The sequence below is a fragment of the Pelecanus crispus genome, chromosome 1, assembly GCF_030463565.1.
Source record: "Pelecanus crispus isolate bPelCri1 chromosome 1, bPelCri1.pri, whole genome shotgun sequence".
NCBI classification, from domain to species: domain Eukaryota; kingdom Metazoa; phylum Chordata; class Aves; order Pelecaniformes; family Pelecanidae; genus Pelecanus; species Pelecanus crispus.
In genome coordinates, this window is record NC_134643.1 from 128,924,179 (window position 1) to 128,948,836 (window position 24,658).

General features: G+C 41.3%; 1 protein-coding gene across 1 annotated transcript in view; it reads left to right on the forward strand.

The window, feature by feature from the left end:
• The window catches only part of EFHC2 (EF-hand domain containing 2), a 62,622-nt gene that overhangs the window by 21,337 nt on the left and 16,627 nt on the right, over window positions 1–24,658 (forward strand). Inside the window, exons 4-10 of the mRNA XM_075727042.1 lie at window positions 14–237; window positions 3,104–3,355; window positions 4,963–5,073; window positions 5,396–5,534; window positions 14,023–14,188; window positions 15,217–15,359; window positions 20,442–20,638. Of these exons, the coding sequence (XP_075583157.1) occupies window positions 14–237; window positions 3,104–3,355; window positions 4,963–5,073; window positions 5,396–5,534; window positions 14,023–14,188; window positions 15,217–15,359; window positions 20,442–20,638 (1,232 nt within the window). The remainder of the gene's footprint in view (window positions 1–13; window positions 238–3,103; window positions 3,356–4,962; window positions 5,074–5,395; window positions 5,535–14,022; window positions 14,189–15,216; window positions 15,360–20,441; window positions 20,639–24,658) is intronic.

Here is a 24,658-nt window from a genome sequence, read left to right on the forward strand (position 1 = left end):
AATTCCTTTATAGGAACTATTGTTCGACGGCATCGGATTCCACTTCCACCTCCTCATGAAGATCAGTTCTATACTATAGATCATTTCAATATCAGCATAGAAGTAATCCTTTATGCTCGAAGATACAAGATTATAGATTGTGACCAATTTACAAAAAATTTCCTGAGGAAGATGGGAGTTAGATTAAATCCTCCCACAAGTCGTCCAGATGACCCGTACACCAAAGAGCGGCAAAAGGTCAGATGAGGCAGTAATAGTGAAAACTTGATTTTAATAAAAGTGCCATTGCTGTTAGTAATATGCATTATATAAAATACTTCTCTAATAGCAAATAAAAGTATGTAGAGGTAGCTATTTCAACATAATGAATCACAAGAGAAAACTTGCTTTTTAAATTTTGTTGTATGGCTCATTGTTCTTACACAGCGAGATCCCAAATATAACTGATTTTCTCCTGACATGTTCACAGAATTTTTGAAACAGAACAAAATTAATTGGTAAAAATAAGATAAACCTTTATGTATTAAACTGAAAGGAAAAAAAATAGACCTATTATATGTCCTACTTATGATTATGCTTGAGCTAATTTAATGATAATAAACACTTTTAAAGTGTTTAAAGGAAGATCTAATTGGAATTGTGGTTCAAGCACATCCATGGCTTCCTGCAGACTCACTTACTTGGTCTATTCATATGTCATCATTCATATCTACCCCACATGTTATTAACAGCTCTTTGCATGTGTAAAGCAGATTCTGCTGCCACAAAGAACCCACCACTCTGCAGTTTTAAAGCTTTTGAGATTTTATTTGAACGCAGTTCCCTCTTTTCTGAATATACGGTAACATATACACACCTCCTACAAAAACCTCACTCGCAGCTCCTAGATGCTACATGGATTCCTCTCTGCAGGATTTGGGATCTTTCCTCTGGGAATAGTAGTGGGAGTAATGTTTTCTGTAGGGGATAATGACAGTTTCTTTCACTCGTGTTTTTCTTGATTAATATGAGTGCAGATGGCACTGCATTTTTTCTCTTGACCTGACTCTGTTAGGACTGTTGGCCCACGATATACAGCCTGTTGTGATAGATCCAGCCTAGTACTCTGAAAGCAACAAATACTACACGTGTCTCTTGCATTCAACTTAATCCTCCCATTGAGAAAACTGCTGCAGCTCTCAGCAGCAAAAATGGAAGGTAATTATGACTGAGATGTGTAGGACCATTTGCATGTCTTTGAAGCACTCAAGCCAACATGTTGGTTTCACTTCATTCATGCTTTCAGGCTTTTTGCAGTCCCCCAGTGAAAAGTGGTATTTGTAATACACCTCCTCGTTCTGTGAAGTGGTGACTCAGGCTGGCCATTGGTTGCTTTTCCCTTACTCAGGCCTTGTAGGTAACAAATGTGTATTAACACACGCTGAGTTGGCTTGATATTGGCAGACTCTGTGGACATTATATATGGCGCTGCATAACCTGCTTAGTTTTCTGTTGTTTGTTTGGGGTTTTTTTTGTAAAAACAACAAGCAAAACATTCAAGTATTATGTGTATGTGTGCCTAAAGAGAACAGAAAGGGGAAAGAGAGGTTTGAGAAGAGTATCAGTGGGCCAAAAATTACTGAAATCTATGTCTTAGTATTCTCAGTTGTTCAGAAATTATGGAAAAGTGATGTAGCAAAATCTGGCTGCTTTATGCTTTCACTTTCCTGTGACTAATTTGTGGAAGGTAATTTTTTTTATTTATTAAGGGTGGATTGCTCTGGACTACTTTGATCAAAACTAAATTGGTTTGCACCAGGCTCCTAAATAGTGCAGATGGTCAGAAAATGAAGGTACGAAGGAAAGGAAGGAATATAATGATGTAGAAAATGAGTCCAATGAAAAATGTAGCAAGACCCTTAGATTCATATTTCTGTATTGTTGGAGATGATATCCCATGGATGTGATATTATCTGGCTCTGTGGCTGTATTTGGTTGCTCACTGTATCTTCAAGGGTCAGGAAGGAGGAAAGATAGTACTGGGATGGTAAATACCATGCATATAAGCATGATGATGCCTGAAATGGAAAGAGTGCTGCAGATCAGCAAGGACATTGGCAGGCAAAACTTGGTTCTGCTCTCCTTATTTTAACGTTTGATGCTCTGAAAGAATGGGCTTTTTCCCTCTCAGATTTTTAAGGCCAGAAGATGTATCATTGGATAAATAGAAATTTATCCATAGTGAACAGCTCTTTCTGTTCAGACAGCTCAGCTTACATTGTGTCATTGATGTCTACTACCATTCTTCTTTGGAAGCAAATGTGTATAATTTTGTAGGTTAGAAGGACTGTCTTGTCCCTTTGGGCATGATGGGTTTTGACTTAGGAAAAACACCTTGTTCAGAACAATGTTTGTATATGTGACTGTATCTAACAGTATGTAATGCAGTCCTCAGATTATCATCATGGGATCCTATTTAATGCAGTGCTACTGGTTTTGCAACAACCATGACTGTAGATAACATAATGTCATAGATCACATCAGCTGGAATATATTTTTAGTTGGAAATTTGCTATTCCTTTTCAGACCTATGGGTGTATATTGAGAGGAGAACATACATACCCAGTACCTGCCAACTATATGACATGAATCAAAAGTTAATTAACTGTGTTTTAAACCTGAAAGAAAGAAAAGCCAAAGGGAAAAGAAAGAATTAATTATTTATACCACATCATCTATAAAAATAATTTTCAGGGAAGTAGATCAGGAAGGGTGATGCTATTTGGAGTTGTAGTCATCTGATTACCATGGGCAATTTGTTGAAAATGTGAGCTGTACTATAAATAATTTAACAATTTTCTGATCTGAAGGACCTTATTGCAAGAAAAACAAGGATCAAAACTAATCCAAAATTGTTTTCATATATTTTCTGAGGGCACAGCAACCCTGTAAATAGTTCTTTGGTAACGGCATAAATATCGTTTCATGTATTATAATTGTGTGGTGTTATTTGAAAATCCTAAAAGCATGTTCTAAGATTAGATGGTACCCTGCAGTTTGGTATCCTGTTTTTAAGAGAAAATAATTTAAAAGGTGTTTCTCTTAATTTCTCCTTTATCTGCAGGTTCTGGATAGTATGAAGCCATTGCGCCCTTATGAGCGCATTGACACTTTGAAACAATTTCTGGAGCATAATGGACATGTTTTACGTTTTTTCTGTGTGTGGGATGACCCAGAATCCATGTTTCATGACCCACGGGAACTTGTTCTGCACTATTATTTGTCTGATGATACTATTGATATAAAAGAAATCGTACCAGTAAACTCAGGCCGGGATGCAGTTCCACTTTTCCTCAGAAGAGATAAGCTTCCAAAGGTGAGGAATGAAAATTTCAGCTTATTTCGATTTCTTCTGCTAATTAAGAAATATTAAATGCCTTGTTTTGAAAACCCTGTGTTAAGATTGTAATGATATTTAGAAAGTGTTATCAGAGTATTAATCATAATTGCATGATTTAGGTTTTGCATGCATCTTCATATAATAACTTAATAAGTGATGGAAAAAGGTAAGTTTAGGCTTGTCATGCTTAAATTAAAAGGAGAGAGAATTTAGGCAGAAAGATATCCTGTGATTTCCTTTCTTCCATATTAGTGTATTAAGGTAAATGTATTAATAAAGCTGTGCAGTAATGGAAGTCCAGAAAACTAATTAATATAGATAGATAAACTAATGTAAAACTGAGGTGAATTCAGACTTGATCCATATGATTTATATTTGGAACCTTTGGAAAAGTCCAGTTTTCGTATTCCGTAACATTACCTTCTTTGTAGCAAATCTAGAGTGATTTCTTAAAATTGAGTTCCTAGATTTGGGACCTTACGCAAAGCTAGTTAAAATCAATAGGAATCCATGAGTAAGCTTTGTCAGGCATTAATCAGGTGCTTATTTGAGAAGGCTTCTCTCAGAGAAATCTTCAAGGGGTTTGAGTCCTCTGTAACCTATTATAGAATTAACGAGCTGGATACACTTCTGTATAGCTCCAGACAAATCCTGATGATAGAATAACATCAACCCACAGATGGAGCAAACCACTGGGGAATCTTTTCCCTCCTTTCCTTCTAATACTGGTGCTCTATTTGTGGTGTCATACATGCACATGAGATTTTATATGAAAAACCTAAGAGCAAAATATTGTACTTTTCTCAGCTTGTGCATCCTATGTTCTGAGATGCTGATTTAGCAGTGGCTCTGTGCTGACAGACACCTTCTACCATTGAAGTGCATGTTGCAATTTTAAGGGCTGGCTTCTTCCTTTGAATTCAGTGGAAATGTTGAGAGGGACAGCAGAGGAGATCAGTCAAAAGTTGGGGTGTCAGGGGAGGTGGTATGACAAGGTAACCCACTTTGGTTACCCTGCATCAGCAGTTTGTTCATGATTTAAAAAAATGAAATGTGTTGGCATATTGAGTTTGATACTGTGGCGATAAATTACTATTGTAATTTTGAAACTTACAATAGAAACAAAAATACTAACATTTTTGCCAATAGAATCATGCTGACTTGAATCCCCTGTATTTGTGCAGTGATTAGCTCAGTAGGACCAACCATGAGTGGTTCTTTTGCATGTTTTTATAATTATTACCAATCAAAGTAATAGCCTTTAGAGCAGATGTTGACAAGAATGTGCTGCTTTGGGTGCGCTAACCTTTGCTTTCTGTTTGCTTCCAAGAAAAAGGAGACTTTACTCTTGGATACACAGTAAGATTCTCAATGCTGCTTCTGGCATACGTAGTGGCTTTTGACATATTGACTGGCTTTTAGGTTCAGTGATGTAATCTTACCTTTAGAATTTACTAAAAATTCTCCCAAGAAGATACTACGGTAACAGTCAGTCTGTAAAAAACCTGCTAGTTCTAAAGTAGCTGAGTTCTCTTTCTTCACTGTTAACTGTATTTCTTAACAGTTGGTCTCTTTTCTTGCAGTACGCTCCCACCGGGCTGTATCAGCCAGGCACAATCACCAGTCGCACTGTTCTCAATGTCTTTGGAAAGTCAGTAGGAGACAGAGGCCGTTACATTCTGGACAATCGTAAGGTCAGATACTATTGAATGCCTCCAGCTGTTGAATGTCTTTATAGTAGTGTTTGTAATTTCTCTGGTTGTTATCCTCTACAACAAAGAGAGTTATTTATAAAATTGTGTTGCCACTGGAGAATAGCTCAAATGAAAACTACTGAGATTTATTGTATGTAAATTCCACGTTTGTGAAAGTGAGGTAGCTTAGCATGGGGTGAAAAATACTTGCAAATGGACTATTGAAGGTTATATTTTAAATTACACACACTAAATGACCTAGATTTTAAGAAAGGTTGTGGGATTCTGAGATTTATAGAGCTGCTGTTGCCTCTTCTATTAGACAGGAGCAGTGCATCAGGAATTTTACAGAGACAGTGACCTGAAAATAGGGGCAGTAATTAATGTTTGGGGAAGGAAGGTGATACTATGTGATTGTGATGAATTCACTAAAGAATATTACAGGACAAAGTACGGAATCGGTAAGTAGTGGTAATTATCCTTTCCTTATGAGCATTTTCATACTTCTGGATTTGACAGAGCTGTCTTAGAATTTTATTACTGACAAAACATGTTCATTAAAACCTTTAGCAATAACAATCTGTTGTAGGCTGTTAAACAGCAAAGCAGTAATTTTGCAGGTGATCCAGAAGGGCTTTCTTATATGTTACTCCATTGAAAACTAACACATAATGTGCATGTTCTGTTCCTAACTGCCTCTATTTTAAAACTAGAATGACAAAATAGTCACATGGATAGACTGCCAGTTCTTCTCTCCTTGCCCCTCCCATTCCAATAGCTGTGTTTGCAGTCAGAAAATAATAAAGAGCATGTAGTGAGTGGGTAAGTAGAATGAGCCCAATTATTCCCCATTATACTGTGTTTCATTTTATATGGATGTCAGAATCCTCACATAATAAGATTTTCTGACGCAATGGTAGTAATCTATTGGTTTAGATTACTAAACATTATTGGTTTTTACAATTCAGTCTTGTGTATTCTGGACCATTAGAGTATGTATCCTGTGAAGTTTCAGCACTGAATTCTGGAAACATTTAGCAACTGTCCATAATGGAAAAGCAGTTTGGAAATATATAACAATAGGAGCTTTCGTTTGTCTCTGAATTCCCTCAGTCAAATTTCCTAATGGTTCTATTATGGACATCTTCCTGCAAAAACAACTTAGTTAATTTCGGGCAGTTTATTCATTCAATAAATATAGCTAAGTGTCTGACTGTTCAGAGATGGTTGTAAGAATCCTACTGTGGCCTTTCTCTGACATTGTGAAACAAAATACCTGGGTAGACTATTTCTTTCAGCTTGACTTGTGATCAGATGGAGTGTAGTGTTTAGATCAAAGCTTGTCTGCCACATTTGGGGAATTAAATGATGTAGTGCTGCCATTACAACACTGAATTTCTTAGTTGGGAAAACATGTCTCATTAGGATTTTTTTAATAATAGCTTGGCATGTCTGTACCAAAATAAATCTTTTCTTATAGTAGCCACTGTGTGAGGAAGCCATGTTCAATAACCATAGTATTATCTATAATAATAGTGAGTCTAACTCCAGAAATGTGAAACAGGGGGTTCTTCCCTGAGAATTTTTTCAGCCAAGACCGCTGCTGCTGTTTGGCAGCAGTGTCCTCTGTTTGAGCAAAATATCCTGGAGCAGTGAATAGGGATTTCTTACTCACAGCAGGCAATAAATGAAATGCAGCTGACCATTGTGTATCAACCAAGCAATGCAACCAAGTGTTACACAAATGGTGTTGCCCTCCCTATAATGCTGGCTCAGTAATTACTGGTTATGTCTCTGGATGTTAAAGTTAGGTGCTTTGCAAGTTAGGAGAAGTCAGAAGTTGCTGGTGTGTAGAGTTTTAGAAGACTGGGACCATAGATGATCTAGTCCATTGCCATTGTTCTGAGGCAGGATACTCTATATGCACAGACTGTCACTAACTGATGTTTGTATGGCCTTTTATCAGCATCCTCCAGTAGAGGAGATTTCTTTGCCTCCTGAGGTATTTTGTCCTAACCTCATAGTTAGAAATGCTGCTTAATAGCTACTCTGAAGTCGGTTTGTGTAAACTGAGAGTAACTTTTTTGTCTTACCTTTGTTGGACGTGGAGAACAACTTCTCAGTATCCTCTTTTCATAACAACCTTGTACGTATTTGAACACTATTCCAATACACCATCTTGCCTAGCATTCTGCTCCCATCTAATTAAACACTGAAACATGCTTAATTGCAGTTTGAGTCCAGGGAGACCATTTACTTGAGTGAGCAAGTGGATAAATGAGTTCTTACATCAAGCCACAGTGCTCAGCACCTCACGGCACCAATCCAGCTGTTTGTTATTGTGTTTTCACATTGTTCCCCTTCAATTTATACTCTTCTGCCAAAACCATTAAAGAGGCCGACATTTATTTTTGACTCTGTAGCTTCAGCATAAGTTGCTTGCCCATGGAATTTGCCCTTTAGGAGAATTAAGGGCAGTTTAAATTTCCCTTGAAGTGCATGATTATGATACCTGATATATTTCCAATGTTGGTTTTGCCTGTTTTGGTCTTTATACTTTTTGTGAAAGGCAAAGGAGAGCTTTTCCATTGGTAAGCAATAGCTAATGCCCTTCAATAGGAAGCTAATGACACTGTTATCTAGCAGTGCTATGAATGCAAGAGAAAATGCCTTAATGTGTGGTATTATCTGTCCAGACTTGCTAGTGCAGCCTCAGAGATGGAGAAAAATATTTTATAGCCATGTAGGTGTTGCGGTCACCCAGCTAAAACGTGAAATATACTGATGTGCAGTGGGGGGAAGCTGGTACTCCTTCTCTTCACTAAATACAGTATCTCAGCACAGAGTTGAGTATGAAGTGTTCTTTCTTAAATAACAGATTGTTCCTGAAGGAACAAAACCAGTAAAATCTGGTTTCCTACTGACTTTTATTCAATGTCCCAGCACCTCCCAAGCCTGTCTGTTACGCCTTTTTGCAGTACCCTGCTCCCTCTCCTGTCCCAGCTCTCCTCGCCCTCCCACCCCCTCATTTCTCAGGCTCCCTCTCTGACCTGCTGCCTGGGCAGAGCAGCGTGCGGGGTGATCGGCTGGCCAGTACACGTGTGCTTTTGGCCAGGCAGCTGCTGCTGGATAACAGCTGACTTCTTGCTTTTCCCTCAGCGGGGGCATTAAAGCCTGCTGCCAATTTTCACTAGACTCGTCAGAGATCAGAGTCTCTCTGGCGTCTAACCTCTCCACTACATGTGGTGGAGACTGAGCAACAGCTTCTAAATATACTTGTGCATTTACAGATGCCTTTTTTCCTCAGGTAACTGGAATAATCATGAAGTAAGACTCTGTAAAAGGAGATTTTCTTTGAATCAGAATAAACACTGTCATGCTTTAGCTGCACGTATGGTTCTGTGAGCACTAGATTTTCTCTAATCCTGCATGGAAAAGTTGTGAAGATGGTGGTATTGCCTTCTTATTTTACTTCTTACCCAAACTCTGAAACAAAGTCTCACAAAAAACAGGTCTCAGCTGTTTGTTGTACATTTCCTCTTATGTATAGACTTAACAATGTCACCCCTCCAGCTTATCACCACTCTTCTGTTGTCCAAGGCTAGTGGGATTTCTCTCCTGTTCTTGGCTGTAATGCTCAGTGTTCGTCCTCTTCCTCCGAGGGTAGAATTTCTTGCCTGCCTGCTATATACTGATATTCAGTATGGTTATCACTCTAATCCAAAATATGTAGCACTTGACTCTTCCTTGAAATCTGGTTTTATCTAATGCATGAGGGTTTTCCTACAGTTCTTCGACCGAGGGCAGAAGGTAATCTTACAATGTATACCAAAATCTTACAGCGTATATTGAAACTGAAAGCAGACAAGCTCATTCAAGCTGGTTTAATGCTGCCTCTGTGGCAACAAATTCTTCTTGAGGAATTTAGTTTTTCTTACTAAGGCAGCTATGCTATCTTCAAATTGTTTGTATGCTAACAATGTGGCTGGAGCTGCTTTGTTTGTTGCTGTTCCCAGTGCTTGTTCAAATCTCACTCAGGTTTTGATGTCGTGAGAAGAAGTTACTAGTATGTGTTGCATGTTTGATATACTAGATGAAATAGACCCCCCAGTGCCAGCCCATCTCCTGCTGGGCAGCAGCTGACGCAGTAACAACGGGTGAAACTGTCCATGGGGAAAATTTCTGTGCTGTTCTTTCTGGAAGTAGCAATTTGTAATCGTGGACTTTCCATTTACCCTCTACCCACTGTAAATTCACATAGAAAATGTTACAGCCTGGAAGAGAGCATTGGTTCCTTTTCCAGACTGGACAGAGGTAGTTTAGTGGTGGACTTGGTAGTCTTAGGTTAATGGTTGGACTGGATGATCTTAAAGGTCTTTTCCAACCTAAATGATTCTATGATTCTAGTTTTCTTAAGAAACAGTGATAACCTTGAGAGGAGTGCATTTTACCTGTAAAGTGCAAGTTGTGTGTCTGATTCTACCCTAACGATGTGTGGCAGAGCAAAGATGAAATGAGTTTTGAGCTCGGCTGTGGCTATTAGTCTACTGCACCTAGCTGGCCATTCAAAAGTTGCAGAAATGAGTTTTTAACTCATTTTGTAAACTGTATTCCTCCATTTCTCCATTTCTTTCTGAATTTTCTCCTTTGCAGGGGAGAATCTGAATGCATAATCCTTTAAAATCCTGGAAACTGTCAGCGGCACAAGGCTGGATGTTTATGTTCAGTGAATCTGAATGAAGCAAGGTCATTTTACATCAGGGAAAGGATGGGAACCAAGGCACTGAACTTCTCTTTGGTCTTTGTTTACCCCATGTGTGGGTTGTGACGGATTTAATATACTCTCTGGGGCTAACGCAATATTCCTCTTAGTTTGTAGTTTCAGTTTATAAATCTGATTTTCATCCACATGTGCTAAAGTAGATACAAAGGGAAATGTTTTAGCATTTCTGAATGAACGCCTTATGTGCGAGTATTAATGTGCATACGCTGTGACCTGCATGTAAATACATTAGCTTGTCTTTTAAGTTTATCGGTTCAACTGCACGTCCTGGCTTCCCAAACTCTTTTGGCAGGAAGGGTATTATTTGCAACCGTGCACTGAGAAGGCGTTTGTTTCTGCTAAAATACACTGTTACAAACCTCCGGACCTTGAGGGAGAAATTATTCGTGCAGGCCAACTTAGTGGATAATTAAAAAAATAACGTTGAGGTTTATAAACGGCATCAAGACCCTAATTGGAAGAAACCGAGTCCAGACCTCAGCGCCAGGCGGGGAGGGGAGCGGGGCGGCGGCGGCAGCCTGCGCTGCCGCGCGGGCGCTAGGTGGCGCTGTGGGAGCGCGGGAGCCTCGCGCGCGGGGCTCTCCTCCTTCTCCTTCTCCTTCTCCTTCTCCTTCTCCTTCTCCTTCTCCTTCTCCTTCTCCTTCTCCTTCTCCTTCTCCTTCTCCTTCTCCTTCTCCTTCTCCTTCTCCTTCTCCTTCTCCTTCTCCTTCTCCTTCTCCTTCTCCTTCTCCTTCTCCTTCTCCTTCTCCTTCCCCCCCCTTCCCTTCCCCCCCCTTCCCTTCCCTTCCCCCCCTTCCCTTCCCCCCCTTCCCTTCCCCCCCCTTCCCCCCTTCCCCCCCCTTCCCCCCTTCCCCCCTTCCCCCCCTTCCCCCCCTTCCCTTCCCCCCCTTCCCCCCCTTCCCTTCCCTTCCCTTCCCTTCCCTTCCCTTCCCTTCCCTTCCCTTCCCTTCCCTTCCCTTCCCTTCCCTTCCCTTCCCTTCCCTTCCCTTCCCTTCCCTTCCCTTCCCTTCCCTTCCCCCTTCCCCCTTCCCCCTTCCCCCTTCCCCCTTCCCCCTTCCCCCTTCCCCCTTCCCCCTTCCCCCTTCCCCCTTCCCCCTTCCCCCTTCCCCCTTCCCCCTTCCCCCTTCCCCCTTCCCCCTTCCCCCTTCCCCCTTCCCCCTTCCCCCTTCCCCCTTCCCCCTTCCCCCTTCCCCCTTCCCCCTTCCCCCTTCCCTTCCCTTCCCTTCCCTTCCCTTCCCTTCCCTTCCCTTCCCTTCCCTTCCCTTCCCTTCCCCCTTCCCCCTTCCCCCTTCCCCCTTCCCCCTTCCCCCTTCCCCCTTCCCCCTTCCCCCTTCCCCTCCCTTCCCCCTTCCCCTTCCCCTTCCCCTTCCCCTTCCCCTTCCCCTTCCCCTTCCCCTTCCCCTTCCCCCTTCCCCCTTCCCCTTCCCCTTCCCCTCCCCCTCCCCCTCCCCCTCCCCCTCCCCCTCCCCCTCCCCCTCCCCTTCCCCTTCCCCTTCCCCTTCCCCTTCCCCTTCTCCCTTCTCCCTTCTCCCTTCTCCCTTCTCCCTTCTCCCTTCTCCCTTCTCCCTTCTCCCTTCTCCCTTCTCCCTTCTCCCTTCTCCCTTCTCCCTTCCCTTCTTTCCCCCTGCAGCAGCGGGACACCCATCTGATGAAGCCATGGGTCTTTCCCTTCTGGCAAGCACAGCAGCAGTCATGTAGTGCCGGAGTGCACAGCAACTCGGTACCTGTGCGTATTGGGGTCTTCTGTCTGTCTCCATATATGTCAATTCCCATAGGGAATCCCAGTAGGGATTGCACGTGTAAGTTACGTAACATGGCACACTGCAAATGTCCCGAGAGACAAACGGTGTTTAGGAAGTAGTATTTTGGTGCATGTTTACGTACACACATATTCTTTTATGGCAAAGATTGCTTTGAAACTTTCTGAATGGGCTCTCTTTTGCATATGAGCTTGGCCTTTGTACTTCTGAACCACAGAAAGGGCATGTGTAATTTTTATGGAGAAGAATGTTGGCGTGGTTTTGCAAAACCCCTTTTTGACTGATGCGGGTGAAGGTGTTAGCTTTTTGAGTCAGACCATGTTCTTCCAAGAGGTAAAGGCCAAAGGAGATCTTGTTGTGTTTGCAAGTTAAAGAAAAGCTCTGACATCTGGATGCTTTCTGTATTTTTCAATTTCATACTGCTGTTAAGCCAGCCAGACTTTAAGAGGGTATGTTGCTTTGATCTTCTGATGTAGCTGTCTTTAAAACATTTTAATCACAAACGAATTAAGAAAATGTTCCAAGTGACAGCAGTTTTGTCATTCTTCTCTATTTGCACTGAAACCCATGCTGCACATTTAGGTTATTCATCTCTCTTCAGTTCTGGGTAGAAAAGTTAAGTTTTAAAGAAAACCCCTTTATTTCATGGGATCAACTTTCATATGCTGGTCACTTATATCACTCTTTTCCTCCTGGGCTGCGGTTTGTGATCCATCTTGTCCAGTTTGCTTCATGTGTTTGTCTTGCACTTGCTAGCCCAGCCAGCTCTCCCTTCTTCAGGGCAGCGTCTCCAGCCCACCCAGGTGTGGAGATGATGCCGCTCCACGCAGGCAGTGCTCTGCTGGTTGGCTCTGACCTTCTTATTGCACTCGTGTTGGCACGGGAAGGTCTCTGCGGGTTGTGGGGGCCAGCAAGCTGGGCTTGGGGCCACAGCAAAGAGGGTCAGCCGCAGCCTGGGCTGCCCAAAAATCAAGGAAAGTGATTGTCCCCCTCTGCTCAGTGCTCGTTAGACCTCATCAAGGTACTGCGTTCCCTTTTGGGTCTGCCAGGACAAGAAGGACATGGATCAGCCAGGGCAAGTTCAGGGGAGGCCCCAGGATGGTCAGGGCTGAGGAACACCCTGGGGAGCAGGGCTTGCACCGCTGGCCGCTTGCACCCACTCATGGGGAGGTGACTGAGACCAGGCAGCCTGGCTCTTCACAGGGTTACACGTCGGGGGGGCACGAGACAACATGCATAAGTGGAAACAAGAGCCTCAGAGTTGGACATCAGGAAAAACTTTCCTCCCTGGGGCAGGCTGCCAGGGCAGGCTGTGCAGGCTCCATCCTGGGAGGTGTCAAGCCCCAACTGGACACAGCCCTGAGCAGCCTGGTCTGGCCTGGGGCTGACCCTGTCCTGAGCAGGAGACCATGCTAGAGACCTCGCGAGGTCCCATCCAACCTGAATTATCCTGTGTTCCTATGATTTATGTCTTCATTTGCCTCAGGTCTGCCCATTTACTTTCTCCCATATACAAGTTACTTTTTTCCTCTCACCTTTTCCATTTCCCATTAGCCTTATTTAATCAGCAGACTAATGTATTACTCTGTTGAAGTTTTATGTGAAACCCACTGGCAGCTGGAAGCTGTGTTGCAGCAAAAGAGCAGTGCAGGGAAGCAACAAGGGGCCAAATGGTACAGCAAGGTTTTCACCAAGAGAGGAGTAAGGAGGGACCTATAGGGCAGCAGGGATTTTGGGAGCAATCCCGATGGGAAGTGAGTGTAGGTCCCTCCCCAGACATATCTCAGCTGAGTCAGGAGAGCTCCTGCTGTGTATCTGGGATAGTCAGGACCATTGATCACTGCAAGGAAAGACTGGAGACTGGGGAACATGAGGAAAAACAAAGCTTCCGAAACTCTGAATAAAGTGAGATGTGAACTGAAGCTATTGGCTTCAAAGTACCAAATTCTTCTCATATATGTATGATTTAAATAATGAATAAAATTTTATTTATTTATGTATTTATTTTCCTCTGGCAAAAAGCAGAGGGCAGGAAACTCATAAGCCAAGTATTTACTTAATCATGTTGTCTCGACGGATAAACTGAAAAATTAATTTAGAGTTGTTAATTTATTATTTTATCCCATTTTGAAACTATATTTGTCTTTCCTTTTGCCTGTGTATCTTAATGATATTCGGCAAACATTTTAAGCTTATAGATGAAATCCTGAAACCTTGAAGAAATGATAATTTTGATGTTGGCTTCTCTGGAGTCTTTTTCTACTCTGTAACAGTAGGAGGGATCCTGGTTTGACTTTGATCAGTGCTGTGTTACAGAAATAGACTAATAAGTATTGGAAGTCTAAATTCTTAGTGGAATGGCTTCATCAGAACAGTAATAAGTAAGTCTTGCTGTCTTTGTTGTAGAGGATTTCACCCCAGTTCCATATAAGGCTTTACCACCTCCAAAAGCAGAAAAAACGTTTCCTCCTTATACTGGATTTGGTTCCGAAGAGGATTCTCTATGCTCCTGTATGGGTCTGCTTCTCAAGCCTCCCCAAAAAGATTTCAAGAAATTCATGGAGAAAGACAGGTATTTCAGTGAAAAATAATTCCAACCTTTTTCATTATGTCTTTTTGTGAAGGAGATATGTGAAGTAGAGATGTCATTTTTTTCAGCAAAATATGCAGCTCATCAGACTTCTAAGGGACAGGTGCATGAGCACTGGTTTACTGACATGGTACTCCAATTTTCTCTGAACTCAGCAAAATCTCTCTTTTAAGAATGCAAATATTGTGACCCTCCTATCCCCTACCTCCTTCCCTTCTCCTGTCTTCAGTGAGAGTTTGATGGAAGTCTTAGTCCAGGACTTAGTCAGGAATTTTGTAGGCTTCAGCAGTCCAACACTGATTTTTTTTTTTTTTTTTTTTACTTTCTGGCATTTACTTTTATTGTCCACTGAATTTCATGCAGTTTACTGTAGCAATATTAAAGCATTAACCCTTTACTTACCATTATGAAATGGTTTGTCAGGCAGTGGTTGTTGAAGCCTAAACAGAAAGCAAAGACACACGGTAGAGATTCACTTGCAGAACCTCTGTAAAAGAAGAAAGCTATTAGAAAAAGGCTTGGGAACATATTGATAGTGCATATAGTGGTACTGTAAATCATTTAAAACACAATCACTTAACAAATATCCAACTAGTAAGATCATCTGGTGGTCCTGGTTTTGTGGAGATAATCCTAGCATGTATTGCTATTCAGAATTTGATTTGAAAATATACATACCTAAATGTGTTCTTCCTTTGTAAATTTTCTGGAAGGAAACTTGGAGCTTGATTTGCAACTGAATTTGAATACAAATTCATTCCAGACCGGTAGCAGAGAAGTAATTTTCCCCTGAAAATTATTCCTTTCTATCTGGCTAACTCTAGCTGGTTCTGTTAATTTAAGCTGAAAATGGTTTTTGACAAAGTAGGGAATCTTATCCTATTTCCCTTCTTGGTCCAGGAATAACACAATTAATGTATGTTGTAAAACTCAGGAGAATGCATCTTCTAGTGATAAAAACTTTTCTCATACTCTGTTTTTGATTTCTTACCTCTCCTTTTGCTTTTTAGAAGTGGCATGGAAAGTAACATACTGCGCTTTCTTGCAAAACTCGTCACAGATAGTCCTGTTGACAAAGATCGGAAATTCATTATTTCCTACTTCCTGAGTGATGACACTATTTCAGTTTTTGAACATATACAGCAAAACACAGGTAAGACGTAGTAATGTCTTGCAATCCGTCCCAGTTGCCCTGCTCATTTGATTAGAGTTTACAGTAAACATTGTGGCCAGAGTCAGCAGTAGCAGAAGCAGGGATGTGGATTTTTAATGGCAATGGGAATTACATCAGCAGGTCTACTGCATTATCTTGCATAGCTGTATGTCATAGTAATTTATAATTTTCATCACTCGGGATAATGCTGTTCATTGTATGACAGTACTTCACAATATCCTTTGGGAACTGGAAGTTTAATGCATTAGAACTTTTATTACATTTTCATTTGCAAATTTGGCCTTTAAACATTTGCTTTTGTTGTGGATAACATAAAAGAATTCTGTTGTAACTGGTGATGAATAGGTACATTAGGAATGAAAGAGTAAATCCTTTGTTTTGCAAGATTGTGTTATGGTGTTATGAAACCTATGTAGCATCCATTGTATAGAAGCAGCTCATGAAAGCAAAACAGCTGTGATATTTTTTAACATACTTTATAGTTAATCATGTAGTGTTGAGCATATAAAGAGTGAAGATTGCCCTGTTCTAGTGTCTCTGTGTGTGTGTGTGTAATACTGAACTGAATTGCAAGAGCCGGACTACCAGTGTTGAAGTGACAAATGCTTTCTTACTTCTCAGTTGCTTGATCACATTTATCCTATTGCTGGAGCATGGTCACTCAATGTTGTCATGGTTAAATTCTTGTGACCACTGTTGTCTGTTGTAGGCTGCCTCCAACTGAGGATATGAAAGGTTTTGTGATTTTCAAGCATCTTTTTATTTCCTTGGAGTGTCTTGTGCACACATGGAAGGACACAGCATTGGGGAAGATGTCAGGAAGCCGTCTGTAACTCAGAGAGATGGGGAAGCCTTGGCTAAGCATGACCCTGTTGGAGAGATTAGCGTATTTCTGTGAAGCCCACAAAACATCTGCAGCAACAGTTTAAAAGCAGTTAACATCCAGAAGTGCTCTGGCACCTCTCAACAGATGCAGTTGAAGGACTGACTCTTAAAAGCCGCTGTCAGCTTCTGATAAAACTATGGAGAGAAAAAAAATCAGGAAATCACATTCTCTCAAAGACAAGGGAAAAAGAGTAATAGAAGGTTTCCTTAGTTACCATGTTAGGCTCTTGTGGAATCTTGTGAGTAGCTCGTTTGATACTGCTTGAATTGCCCTATATCAGCCTCTTGGCACAGAGCACCTTAGCATGGTATTTCAGGTACACTCTGCAATGGTGACCAGCTCACTGTGCTCAGTGCTGACCTATCTGGTACTCTGAGCTCACTGTCTAGAGCAAAGAGTGTCCTAGGGAGGATTGTTCACTCCCCTTTGCTTCAGGATCTGGTGCCAGCAGTTGACTTGCTGAGGTCCAGTGATTCAGCTTACAGTTAAGGACTAAGTATTCTTGTGACCCTATGCTTAAGCCTTTACTGAAAATAATTTCTGATGTTAATCCTTTTCAGACCTATGCTGAACAGCACATCTATAAAAAATGAAGGTGTGGTGAATATCTAGACCCTTCTATATTCCTAGAGAACTCTTTCTGTGCCAGTGGTGCTACTAAGTCATTTTGAGTACCTTGCACATGAGTAGGTTTTTGGGAAGGCCTGAGCATTTTCAATGCAAAGAACTTCTAATAGCATCTCTGCTGGTATCCAACTATATTATGAATGCATAAATAGGGACCTCACCCCCAACTAAAATACAAGCAATTCTCTGAGAAATGTTTTGAAAATGTGTAGAGTACCTGCCTAGGCTTCAATGAGCATTCCCAGGTAGCCCTGCTCCACTGCAGCATCAACATTTTGCACTGCTTACGGCAGCAGTGTCCCGTCATCATTATTTTACTAGTTTCCTGCCATCCGGTGGCCTGTAATTTATGCAACTTCTTTTATTGCATGTATATATTTATTATGTAATGCTGCTGTGAGGCTCAAGAGCAGCTCAGTTCTCCGCTAGTGAATGACATGTTTGATTTGCATTCTTTATGTCTGGAGACAGGAGGGGTGCTAAGGGTGCAGCTGCACTTAAATTAAAGAAGTCTGGAGAACAGCTCGAATCTTGGACCCCAATCATATGTATTGCCTATTCGGTCAGCCCTGGTTTTCCTTTGCACCCTTCCAACTAGACAAGGTCCCAGAGAGTCTGCGGCCCCTCCTGGAGGATGCTTAACTCCAGAAAACTCTCCTGCAAGGCAGTAAGGACAAGGCTGCACCAGGTTGGGCTTGCTCCACCCTTATCAGTCATCTTACACTATCCCAGGAGGTTTTGCACACTCAAAAATTCAGGTTCTTCTGCCACACCCAGGGGCTGCAATGCATACCCTCAGTTTTATGCTGTGAAACACCACTCTGTTGGACTGCAGCACAGCACTCACATACCTTCAAACAGTTTGAGTGCACAAAAATAATAGTTGTGTCTTAAGACCCCAGATTTATCACATAGCACCCAGAGCAGAGCCAGAGCCACACACCATGCTGTGCAGATGTGGTCAGTTGGTCAGTCTCTCAACAGCATGGATGCCAGGCCAGAGGTTCCTTCCGGGCTGCCTTTTATTTTGGAATGAGGATATATGCTGGGATTGGAGCTGGGAGCCCATTGAACATTGCTTGTTGAACAAAAAGTGAAACAATAAATGGGCAAGTTTGCATACCAACAATAACAAATGCTTTAAGACACATATGAAGGGCAAGTATCTGTAAATGGGTTTTTAACTTCACTGGGATGTTAAAGTGGATGGAGTAGCTGACTTTCAGAGGTGGTAGAAAGGTGGAGTGGAAGGATGGGGCTAAGAACTGGCCATTGGAGAGTTTAGTGAGAGCAGCCTTGAAGAGGCAGGATAAGAAGTAGGGATGGGGAGGAGGTAGAGCAGCAGTTGGAAAGAGGCCTGGGACTGCAGAAATTTCTTTGTTCCCACCTTCCTTCTTTTCTTTCTTCTTCCTTTCTCTTCTCTCTCTCCCCCTCTCCCTCATTGTAGTCATGTCCGAAGGAAAAGTGAACAGGTTCCTTCGAGGTTAAGAATGAGAAGGCTTTGCAGAGGTCAGATAAGAGCGTCTAGGAAAAAGGAGTAAGGCATGTGAAACAGGAGCAAGAACATTTGTGTGTGAGAAGGAAAAGAGTTGAGTGGATGGGATGGGAGAAGAGTAATTTTGGGCACATCTTAAAGAGGGAATGAGTTAAAATAGTAAATTACTCCCAAAATAACATCTTGACTATCCCTTTTGTGCACAGGTTCAAAGGGCTATGTTTGCCTTTTTATTTGCATGAATTGATACAAATTGGCAGGTAAAAACGTTTCAAATCCCAGCCCTAAGATGGAAGTAATAAGTTGCTCTTACTTTTCTCAGTCCAGCAACCTGAAGGTTGCAGAGAAGTACTTCACGCTATTGGTAACACTGTGAAACTGTATTTGAAATGCACAGGGCTGGACATCTTGAAGCACTTGTTGAGATGGGGGTCAGAGCATGACAACTTTGGTTCCCCATGTAGAAGATCACAACCCCTTTTTTACTCAGTGTAAGACCAAGCCAACAGCTGTACAAACACCTGCAAAGTCTGATCTGATCTTAATGGAAGAGGGTCTTTGAATGTGGTATTTATTTTGTGCTTTGAGCCTGGCTCTTGCAGATTTCCATCAAAATTTCTCATCAGGTTTCAGTGTAAAATCTCTAACCTAATGAGATATTTTCGGTTGTTTCCCTTTATACCTCTTGAAATGTACTAAGCCGTAATGTTTAAAAAACAGTTATGGGACAGAGGTAGTAAGGTAAGTTTCCAATCTAAGTGAACAATTACAGGGAAATAGAGAGACAAGAGTGAAGTTCCAATCTTACAGAGACCAGTTCTGTTTAAATATTAGAAACAGTTGCCAGGATTATATAACCTAAAATTTCATATTTGTTTTAATAGCTAGGTGAAAAAGAATGTGTTAAGATTAGAGTTACATTAATGATTTGAATTGTTTTTTGATTACGCTAGATCTGACCATTACCATAGTGTATTTTTTGTCTTTTGCTTTTGTGGTGCTAGCAAAGCAATTAAGACAGATATCTGATCCAAACTCTGATTTCATAACTAGTTTGGGTTTCACATTCATATATAATTTTGACTATAAATGGCACTTTATTACAGTGTTCATCAGCCTTTTATTGGACTTGCATCACTACCTAATATGTAAGATATCATTAAACGTTACTAAAGTGTGCTTTTTGGCTTTTGGCTTGGAAGCTCAAATATAAACAGGAAACGAACCCCAGGCACTCCAGAGTTGGTGTAGGGCACATATCCTGATTAAACTAAACATGTGACAATGTTTTCTAGAAAGCTGGGTACATGCGATGCAATCTTGTGGTGCACCAGAAGATAGTACTGGAAAGCGAAATGTTCCTTTTAGTATCTTAGATGCCCTTGAGCACTGCATGCAGATTCCAGTGGCACAAATAAAATCATTATAATGTGAAAAGAAATAATATGACATACCAAGCTCTCAAAGGAAATAACAGATTGCAATTAAATTGCATTGGCAGAACGGTATGTGGAAGATAGTGTCATGTCACTCCTACTTTTTTTTTTTACATTCAAAAGCCCTAAAAAACAAGTTAGAATTACAGTGCACCAGAATTCATGATCTTCATAAAACCGTGCTGTGCTAAGTTGTGAATTGTTTTTTTTCTTTTTTGCTTTAACAGTTCAAGGATAATTGCCTGCATCTTACATTTTGCATCTTACGGTTCTCAAGGGTCAGTCCCAAGGCTGGCGACAGGGTTATGGGAACGATTTGAAGAGGCACATTTCTGTCCCATTTTAAAGAAAAGGAAAAAAAGGAAGGTGTTTGGCAGGCATTCAAATGAGACGTGTCACAGAATATGCACAATGTAACTGTTCCTGTGGACACTGGCACAGGCAGTTCTTTTAGCAATGAGAGGGAGCGGGAGAGTATATTATGAGACAAGAAACTCAAGGACGGAAACTAGTATTTAAATACAAACCAGCTGGGTTTGGGTGTCTTTTGGGTTTTCTTCTGTGGTTTTTTTCCCAAGTAAAGACTCAATTAATTATTTACAATTCTACTCCCATAGGGATACTTGGTGGGAAGTGCTTGGAAAGAGGTCGCATTAAGAAGCCTGGGCAGGAGCTCTTTAAGAGTGAGCCATCTGAATATTTCAAGGCTCAGAATCTGTTTGTTGGAGCCAGAGTTTGTTTCCATGGTCACAACTTTCTTTTGGTGGATGCTGATGAGTACACGTTCAACTACATGGAGAAGCATGCAAATGAGGTGAAGCAGGCTCTTGTTATTTTATGCTGTCTTTAAGGACTGTACCTTATCTATATATTTTTCAGAATTATTTATAGCTAGTTTCTTCACCCAAAGTTTACAGCCCAGTGCTCTCTGTCTAGCAATGGATTTAGGAGATGTTAGCTAAGGATTGCATGCAAGTCTGGCCACTCTTTACTATTGATTCCCCTTCTACCTTCTCAGCATCCACTCTTACTGTATTAGGGGTTGTTAGAAGGTATATCCCTGCCTATTCCTTCTTGAGACTGTTTATGGACCTCTGTCCCTGAATTGATCTAACCCTTGTTGAACCTACAGATACTGTCTGCTTCCACAGCTTTCTGTGGCAGCAAGTCGAGAAGTTCACTGCCTACTGTGTAAAAAAATATATGATAAAAGAAGTAAGTATCTTTTATCTGTTTTAAACCAACCTCCCACTAGTTTCAATGCCAGTTCTAATATTCTGGGGTTTGGTGAAGATCCCCATTCACGTTATGCACCACCCTCATAATTTTGTAAATCTCAGACATTCTTCCCCTTCAGCCTAATCCTATCCTCCAGTTAAGAATCTTACCCTTTTTAATCTGTCCTTGCAAGTCGACTATGAGGTGTGGAGGCTGGAACAGTGCACAGGACTCAAGATGCAGGCACACCCAATTTAGAGTCTTACTGATGAGGCTACTTTATTCCCTGATTTGATTTTTTGCATTCATACATATTTATCTGCCAAAGCGTTTCCCTTGTAATATTAGAAATTCATATTACAGTCAGGAATTCAAGCTTACAGTTTGTACTGAGTTTCACTGTCTTCTGGTGTTTCCTTCAGAGGGGAGAGCAACAATAAATAGAGAGCTGGGGTGCCTTAACTGATGTATATTTTATGCTACCAGTCATTACACAAATGGCTGGTAAAGAAGCCCTCATTCACCAAAGCCAGAAATGTATCCGATAGGAGGAAATTGATTGTCCTATAACAATTGTCACAGAGGTCAAAAAAGAAAGGATACAGGCATGGAGAAGCACAGAAGAGTCACAGAGCGTTTTGTGGGATTTTATGTTGGTTTGGCAAGAAGTGTGTGTTTGGTTTGGTTTTTTTTTTTTTTTTCATGGTGAAGTTTGTGCTGCAGTATTTGAATAAATGTACCCTGGTACTTGGAAATTCCTGTTTTGCGTAGCTCTGACCCAGTCACTCTGAGACATAAGAATGCATCAGCTCAGGAGCCAAGGCATTTCTGCATCGCCATCCCTCTTCCGGATTGTTGGTTCATCACAGTGTGATCTTGAACATCAGCCTTTGGTCTAGACTGTGCTGTGAGCACTTTGGGGTAGTGTGTATGCTTCATAGCTCATGGTGGGGCGGCAGCATGAATTGTGCCTTCAGCAGACCTTCTCCAGAGCTGCCCTTTTGCATAGGCTTGTTGCAAGTACCCCTAGGGAAAATATCCAGGAGGGTTTATCAAGCTATGGTTCTCTGCCCATTTGTCCAGACCTTTTGTGGAGGGAGAAGGGGCAAGGTTCTTAGTGCAAGTTTTAATTGTTCCCTGTCTGCTGGCTCACCAAAGTGAGTGAACCCGCAGGACTCCCAAGACACCAGCAGGCCTAGCGCAGTCTTGGGGACTGTGAGTCTTGATGCCGTTGTGCTGCTGAGGCAGAGGTAGATGCAGCCTGACCCTGTGCTGCCTTTGGGCCACATGTGCTGTTCTCACTCAAATGAAAACAGCAGAATGGTGTGATTTCTTTGTAAATTAACGTGGAGCCAGCACCACCTGCCTTCCCTGGAATAATGAGGAAGGTCTGCAAAATGCTTGTTAATGTGAAATGCTACAACTGCTAAATGCTTTAAGCAGTAAAATACAAAGCTATATACATTATGTTTTCTTACTGCTGGACTGTTTCTCCTCCTAGTAGAATCAAAACCAAAGCTGTTCTCCAAAATGCAGAGTGCATCATTAGATTGTAAATGTTCTTTGGAGATGCTGTTTGCATTGATTATCTTGGATCAAACAGATGAGATCTTGGTTTTCCAGAATGAATGATTGTATGTTATCAAAATAAAATCTGCAAAATGGGAAGAAGCAACACTAAAAATACTTCTTTAAAGTGAATTTTGAAATGTTCTTTGCACAGTTAAGATTTTAAAACGGCTGGTAGAAAAAAAGGTTTATACTCCCAGTGATAGATGCTTTATTCACATCCTTTGAATAGAGCTCCAGAAGTAAGGACACACCTTGTTTGCCTCTGATCATCAGGGGATTGCATACTCAAATCACAAGAACTTCAGCAATTATTAGAGAGGAGTAGAGGTAGAAGATGGTTTGAAGGGGGGGAACAATTTTAAGATGAATATTTGTCAGTTATTTCTAAAATTAGAAAATAAATAATTTTCCTTCTGAATAGACAGAGGTTTCCTTTCAGCAGAACACATCAGTACGTTTTATGAAAACTGGTGAAAGAAATCCAGATGGAATATTTTTCTTCTGGAAAATGCCATTTTGACCACTTTTCTATAGGCATATGCTGGTTTAGATGAAATTTTGATTGGTAATCATAGTGCAGGAGGGAATTGATTTTGCTATCATCAAAATATTTGTTTGACACCATATGAGATATTTGGAAAGTTCTAATCTTCTGTTTCAAAATTGTCCTGGTTTCGGCTGGGATAGAGTTAATTTTCTTCCTAGCAGCAGGCATAGTGCTGTGTTTTGGATTTAGTAGGAGAAGAATGTTGATAACATGCTGATGTTTTTAGTTGTTGCTGAGTACTGCTTATGCTAGTCAAGGACTTTTTCAGCTTCCCATGCTCTGCCAGGCGCACAAGAAACTGGGAGGGGGCACAGCCAGAATAGTTGATCCAAACTGGCCAAAGGGCTATTCCATACCATATGACGTCATGCTCAGTATAGAAACTGGGGGGGGGGGGTGGCCAGGGAGCAGCAATCGCTGCTCGGGAACTGTCTGGGTATCGGTCGGCGGGTGGTGAGCAATTGCATTGTGCATCACTTGCTTCGTGTATCATTATTATTATTATCATTATTATACTGTTACTATTAGCATTACTATTTTACTTTATTTCAATTATTAAACTGTTCTTATCTCAACCCAGGAGTGTTTCTCACTCTTACTCCTCCGATTCTCTCCCCCATCCCATCGGGGTAGGGGGAGTGAGCGAGCGGCTGCGTGGTGCTTGGTTGCTGGCTGGGGCTAAACCACGACAATTGTGTTGCTTTTAAGTTATGGGGAAAGAAAAATCATGGAGTCTTGTCATTTTGATTGCCACCTGTACTGAAAGTAACTTTAAGGATCTAATTCTGAGAACTTTTCATCACTTTCAGTTTCTTTTCCAATTTGAGGAAAAAAGATGCATTTAGAAAGCGTAGATTCGCTTGCAAAGCAGAACATGTATGTTGTGCACAGTCCTACCAGTATTATCCAGGTTCGAGAAGGACTCTTTCAAACAAGGCATCACTGTGCCTCCTTGGAAATTAATTCATCATCTCTGAAACAGTCTCAATTGTTCAAACTCAGTAGTCTTCTGCAGCACAAACATGGAAGTTGATTTTACTTCCATTGAATTAAACATAATAACCTCTGACTTAAGTAAGGCAATCAAACAAAACTAGATTGAGACTACTAGCATGTCAGCAATTACATGAGAAGGGGGGAAAGTGGGTCAAGAGTTATTGCCATCCTGCTCAGCTACTCAATGTCTACGTAGGTGTTTGGAATATGTAGCTTATAAAAAAAGACATAAAAATAACTGGTTTGATAATGTAGAGAAGGCAGGTTTTTAAATAGACAGAACACTTTGTCCATCTTTAAATATCCTGCTGATTGATTCCTTCTGCCCAGTCCTTTCTCATTGTCTGTTCCTTGCTTTTTCAGCAAAAAGCTGTGTGTTTACAGCCCAAACAATAACAGCTTGGGGAGGGGATTGAAAAGTTGCTGTCTCTAAAACTTTTTGATTGCTGATCCAGCTGCTCCACACCACTGCCTTGCGTGGCATTGCATGCCAGGGTTGGA